The following is a 6616-nucleotide window of genomic DNA, read 5'->3' as shown; positions in this document are numbered from 1 at the left end:
AGAGAAAAAGAGAAGTCGCGTGACGGCAGCGACTTGGCAGAAGTTTAGGGTGAAACCCTAACTTTGGATTGATCTGGACCGTTGGATCAAATCTGATCCATCGGCTGGATGAGAGTAGCGACAAGAGATAAAGGGTAAAACTCTAGTTGAATATGGGCCTTGAAATGGGCCTCTATTTTGGGCCTTGTAAAAAATTATTTAATAATAATAATTTTTGGCCGGTTTGTTAATAATAATAATTAAAAAGTTGGCAATAATGAAAAAAATGGTGATTACATAGGTTATCTTTATATTATAAATGGTTAATGCTAGAAGGCTAAAGATATAAACATAATGAAAATATAAGGGGCTAATTGAAGAAAAATAATAATTAAAGAACCAAAGTGCAAATCCTATTATAGTATAAATATACTTAAAATTCATTTAATAAATAAATTTTAGAGTATGTGATTATTTTTCAAAGTATATTGGGTCAAGTGGTCTTTACACAAACTTGGGTAACCGTCATTTGCCCTTTAGTATGTATTTTGAAAAGGTTAAATTCTTCTATTAATCCTTTTGCTATGCATATGATAAGGTTTCAGTTAACGTACTCTAAGTTATTAATTTTTAGTCTATGTGTTTCTTAAAATTTAAAATGAAAATTTATTTGAAAATATTAAACTTTTATTTGATTATAAAAACAAACTTATAATTTCACATTATTGTACAAATTTACCCTCGCACTAAAATGTTGTCGTAGAACTTTAAAAGTTAAAATTAATAGCAAATAAAATGTTTGAGGGTATTAAAAAATAATTACAATTATGCATCAATTAAACTAACTCAGTGGTTAAGAAATTGTTGCTATTATTTGAAGTCTTGGATTCGAACACCACGTACGTAAGAGTATGAACATAAATGTCAGATGATTGTGAATTTTTAAATAAATAATATCTTACATTCATCTCAGACTAATAAAAATAATTACAGTTATACAGTTTATTCCAACTAAAGTTTTACATATTAATTCTTAATCGTGTTTTCTAAAAAATTAGTCAACCCTTTTCTAAAAAAATTAATGACAACCCTTACAAAGTGGTCCAAACTTGTTTAATCGTCACTTCTATTACTTTCACTTTGTCATTTCATCTATATTATGCAATTTTTCCTGGGTAAATTTCATTGATGAACCTTCTATTTTCGGTCTAAATTTTGAGTCACTGGTTTTGATAAAGCTACTTTCTGGTCACTTTTGTTTTCGCTGTATCCTACTTTGGTCATTGGACCGTAACTTCGATTAATTTATTAATGTGGCATATTAGTAAAAATGGTTAATTTTTAATTTGACCCTTTTATTTTAGACAAAATACTAGCTTGATTCTAAATTTTAAGTGAAATATTAATTTAACCCTAAATTTGAGATAAATATCAATTTAACACCTCAATTCAATAAAAATCTCCGCCGCTAGTCTTGAATCTAGTTTAGGTTGTGTTGGTATTCCGACTAACATTTGTTGCTCAGAAAAGGAAGTCCGAAGTAAGGATCTATCAACTATGTCGCAGTTGTTTCTGCGCTACAAACAAAGGGGTGTACAAGTTTCCCAAAAATCCAGTAAAGAAGGGAGAGATGAATTAGTCTTAGTCTTTGTTTGGTGTGGCTTTCTAAAAGTATTTTTAGTTAAAAAGTTCGTTTTGACAGTAAAATCAATGTCAAATGGCTAAAATATAGAAAAATTGTGATAGAAACAGTGGTTTCAAACCAACCACAAAAGCTAAGATTTCTAACATTTTCATTTTTAACTTTGCGTTTGGAAGCAAATTATAATTTTACCCTTACTAATGCATGTGTTCCACTCAATTATGTTTTTACATTTTTATTTTAATAATTTAATACTAACATCCTTAAAAAATAATTTATTACTCAATAATTTATTTTAATTACTTAAAAATAAATAAAATTAATGGTTTATATATTAAAATATTAATAGTGGGTTATTATAAAATATATTTTTATTATAATTATATTTTTATATTCTAGTATAATTTAAATAGATATAATTCATATATAGTAATAATTTTTTTGAATTTATTATAGTTTAAATTGATATGATTTATATAAAAGTGTAAATATAATTTAAATGTTATGTTTTTAATTTACAACATAGTGTCTATAATGAATATTTTATCTTTTTAAACTCACTTTTTAACAGCAATCCCAAACAGTTAAAGTTTAAACTGTATTTTTGTAGAACACTTTTAAAAATTCGTTTCTACATCACTTTTAAAAGTCACTTTTTGAAAAGCTACACCTAATTGTCTCTTATTAATCCGGGTTCGGAGGTTGAAAATAGGCAAAATGGAGGAGGTTTCTCTGATAAAATTGAAAATGGTAGTGTAGCTATGTTTTGACAACTCTTTTGTTGTTTAATTTTATCTATTACAAGTTTTTTTTATATAATTCAATATGTCCAGAGACGAATATATGATTTTATGTTAGAGATTAATTTTTACAAAATTTTAAGGAACGACAAACTTATTAGATTTTAGAAGTCGAAAATATATTTCTAATAAAAAATAGATAAAAAAACTGAAATATATAAAAATTTAAATTTTTTAAGAGATATTATCGCCCCTACTCACTTTATATTCCACTCTCTTTCGAGAAAACCTAGAAATAATGGAAGTTTTCACCATGAATATTTGCATGCCCCACGCGGTTCAAGTTGAAACTACTAAGGCCTGGCCTGCAATGTTTCTTTCATTTTATTAGAATAAAAGAAATGTTAGGAAAATAGAAAATTTCTGGCATAGAAATGTCTGAAAACAGTAATGGTCCGTCTACAAAGATAAAATTGTCAATTTTAAATATTGTATTATAAACTGAAAATTAAATAATTAAAGATAAAAATATAATTTTACTCAATAATGACGGTAAGAAACTAAAAATTTTAACTTTTGAGGTTAGATTAAAAATAATTTTTTCAACCAACAATCAGTTGGTCTAGTGGGATGAGACACTAGGTCCCTTAAGCAAGGTCATGAGTTTGAATCCTGGCGTTTGCGAATGGAGAAAAATAGGTTGGGAGGGTCGCCTTCGCCTCTGCAATACCCGATCTGGATTAATCGGTTAAAATCGAAGGAGGATTAAGGATTTAGTTATTCCGGGTATGGTTAATTGTTCAAATTCTTCAGCGAGGCGGGTGATCAAGGTGAGTCTCAAAACATCTAAGAGATTTATCAATGTGAAAAGGAGAAAGCAGTGTGTTAAAGGGCGGGGTGAGAGACGGATCGTTAGAAGTAGTTCGGAAAATGGTTCCAAAGGAGGGGAATTTCTTGATGGAGAGAAATGCGATCCTAATGAAGCGGAGATGACTATAGTTGTAGCTGAAGCTTTGGGGTGGAGTTTTCAGGTCCAAGAAGGAGGTGTTACAGAGACTGGAATTTATTGAGTCTAAGGGTTAGTGTTGTTGTAGTATTGTTGTTGGGTATTTTCGTTTTTGTGTGTGCGTTTTTCTTATGGAATCTAGTTTATCCGCTATTTCTTGAAATGTCTGTGGTTTGGGAAAATCTGAAAAGATAAGAGACGTCTATAGGGTTATTGATTTGAATAAGGTTAATCTAATCATACTACTGGAAACAAAGGTCTCGGAAATCAGTGGTTTTCTCCAAAAAAGATTAAGTGGTAATTTTGATAGGGAGGTAGCCTTTGCGCCTGCCGATGGTGCTTCAGGTGGGTTAATATCTTTGTGGGATCAAAATATGTTTGAGGTGTGTAGTATTGTTGTTCTTAGGAGAATGATAGCTCTCAAAGGAAGATTACTATTCAATAACATGATGACAGGTCTTATTAACGTCTATGGGTCGAATGTGCAAGGGGAGAGGAGAGATTTTTTTGAGAATCTGATTGCTATTATTTCTGATTGGAACATCCCTGTGATAGTGGGGGGAGATTTTAATGTTGTTAGGAAGGATTCTGAAAGATTAGGGATTCAAGTTCAATCGGTTGTGACAAGGATTTTTGAAGAATTTATTGCTTTCTGTCAGCTAATTGAGGTTCCTAATACGGGTAGTCAATTTACATGGTACAGGGGTAGGGGAATGTGGTAGCGAGTAGACTTGACAGATTTTTAATTTCAACATAAATTTTCAGTTTGTTTCCTCAACTGGTGCAATTTTCACTTCCTAGAAGATTATCTGATCATAAACCGATTGTTCTAAAAGAAAGGAGGTTAAAGAAGTTCATTAGACCTTTTAAATGGTTTAATCATTGGGCTGATGACTCTATTCTGGCAAATACAATCAGTGATTTATGTGATGTGAATAGAGGTAAAGGTATGAATAAAATTCTGCAGCTGATAAAGAATGCGACCAAGGAAAGAGAGAGAGCAGTAAGAGAAATGAATCTGGATTCTGCTAAAGAAATTAGAAATAAAATTGATTCATCAGAGGTTAAGTCGCTGTCAAATCCTACAAATGCTCAAATCCAGTCAGAGATTACAATGTTGAAGTCTAGATTGTGGTCTGTTATGAGGAATGATGAACGAGATTGGTTACAAAAATCAAGGCTGAGATGGTTTAAAGAGGGTGATAGGAACACTAAATTTTTCCACCTCTCAGCTATATCAAGGGTCATAAAAATCAGATTTTTAAGCTGTTGGTGCAGAATTCAATTATCAAAACACAGGTTGGAATACAACAAGCGTTTGTGAATTATTTTTGTGCTGGTTACAACGAATCGAAAACTATTCCTCTGAAGAGATTTGATATCCCCCTTAAGAGATTAAATGCAGCCACAAGAAGGTTTATACAAAGTCCATTTTCAGAAGACACTACAAGAAATTTAGATTGTTTTAATAAAATTATTTATCACTAAAAGTACTAAATTTTTCACAATATATTTATTCTGACCAATTTTATTTGTTACCATGTTTGTTAGAACAAGCTTGTCATGTAAAGTATATTGTGACAAAATTGTGTTCGTTACCATAGTATAGTATTTATTATAATAATGAAATTTCGTTACTATAATTAACTTATCGCAATAAAATATTTGTCACAATCAATTAATCATTTCATCACAAGAAGTATATTTTGTCACAACTAACTTATATTTAAACATCAAATATAAAGGGGTTTTGTGACAAAAATACATAAGGCAACAACAATTATTTTTGTCGCAGTTGCTATTTTGTCACTAAATGTAACTTACAGAGACAATATATTTGTTAAAATAAAATAATTATTTTATCACAAAAAATAAATTTCGTTACAATTAACTCAAATTATAACATCAAACAAAAAAGGTTTTCGAGACAAAAAAGACATATTACAACAAAATTTATTTTCTCACTACTTTTATTTCGTCACTAAAATTTTTTTATAACTTTTTACTGTGACTAAATAATTTTGTTACAATTTGTTATTATGAAAGAATATTATTTGTCACAATTTTTTATAATGATAAATTAATATTTGTTATAATTTGTTATTTTGATTAAATAAATTTGTCACAATTTTTCATTTTGATAAAATATTGGGACGAAATTAATTTGACATAATTTTTTACTATTGTGACTAAATCATTTTATCATAAAACTTAACGTGTTATTGTGACTAAATCATTTTGTTACAATTTGTTATTGGGACGAAATAATATTTTGATAAAATATTGGGACGAAACAATAAATTTGTCACAATTTGTTATAAATTGTTATTATGACTAAATAAATTTGTCAAAAGTTTTTATTTTGAGAAAATATTGTGACAAAATAAATTTAACATAAAGTTTTATTTTGAATAAATTTAATATGTTATTTTAACTAAATAAACTTGTTCTAATTGATTATTGTGAAAAAATATTAATATTTATTATAATTTATTATTATAACTATTTAAATTAGTCATAATTTTTTATTTTGAGAAAATATTTTGACTAAATAAATTTGACATAACTTTTATTTTAACTAAATTTAATTTGTTATTTTGTCTAAATAAATTATCATAATTTGTTGATGTTACAAAATAGCATTTTATTTAAATTTTTTATTATAACTAAAATAATTGGTTATGATAACTAAAAATATATTTTAATATCTTATAACAATAAAACTTATATTAAACATCATTAAAATAAACATAAAATGTTTAGAATAAATTTGCTAAAAAAAAAGTCCTCCCTATAAATAAAAGTAAATTAAAATCCACCATGAAGATCTATAAAGTGTTCCACACCTACATGTAAATAAAAAAAGTAAAATTATATTAATATTTTAATAAATATTTAAAATAATAACATATGAAATATAATTTATTATTAAAAATTAAATTATAATATTACCTTGAATATATGTGTTTTCTCCAAATCTTTGAAGCAATTGTTGAATCTGAGTTAGGAGAACATTTTGTTTTTCCTTCAACTCATTGATTGTTGCATTCTGATCAAGAATTTTGGCATTTTGGCTTTTTAGTTGAAGTACTAATTCTTGTGTTCGTTTTTCATTCTCAACCTTTTCAGCTTCTAAAGCAAATTTCAATTCCAATTCTTTGGAACTACTTGGCTTTACTCCATAACCAAGTCCACGAATGTAACTGTATTTTGAATTTAAAACTTTTTCTAAAATTTGACGTTCGTTCA

The 6616-nt window shown here is 27.8% G+C and overlaps 1 protein-coding gene across 1 annotated transcript; it reads left to right on the top strand.

Moving 5' to 3' along the window:
- The first annotated feature begins 3149 nt into the window (after positions 1-3149).
- LOC120149294 lies at positions 3150-4691 on the top strand. Its single transcript, XM_039162132.1, has 3 exons — positions 3150-3392; positions 3625-4064; positions 4133-4691. The coding sequence occupies exons 1-3, from the start codon at positions 3150-3152 to the stop codon at positions 4689-4691; spliced, it is 1242 nt and encodes a 413-aa protein (XP_039018063.1).
- The last annotated feature ends 1925 nt before the right edge of the window (positions 4692-6616 follow it).

The sequence above is a fragment of the Hibiscus syriacus genome, unplaced genomic scaffold (assembly GCF_006381635.1).
Source record: "Hibiscus syriacus cultivar Baekdansim isolate YM2019G1 unplaced genomic scaffold, ASM638163v2 tig00111000_pilon, whole genome shotgun sequence".
NCBI lineage: Eukaryota > Viridiplantae > Streptophyta > Magnoliopsida > Malvales > Malvaceae > Hibiscus > Hibiscus syriacus.
Note: the sequence above shows the minus strand (reverse complement) of the source record. Positions and strands in the feature narration are given on the sequence as shown.

Excerpts from the sequence above, each read along its gene's own strand:
- LOC120149294 (XM_039162132.1), top strand. The coding sequence starts at position 3,150 with ATGGTTAATTGTTCAAATTCTTCAGCGAGGCGGGTGATCAAGGTGAGT. Across the intron at positions 3,393-3,624 it reads CTTTGGGGTGGAGTTTTCAG|GTCTCGGAAATCAGTGGTTT; the intron begins GTCCAAGAAGGA and ends CTGGAAACAAAG. Across the intron at positions 4,065-4,132 it reads ACGGGTAGTCAATTTACATG|TTTGTTTCCTCAACTGGTGC; the intron begins GTACAGGGGTAG and ends ATAAATTTTCAG.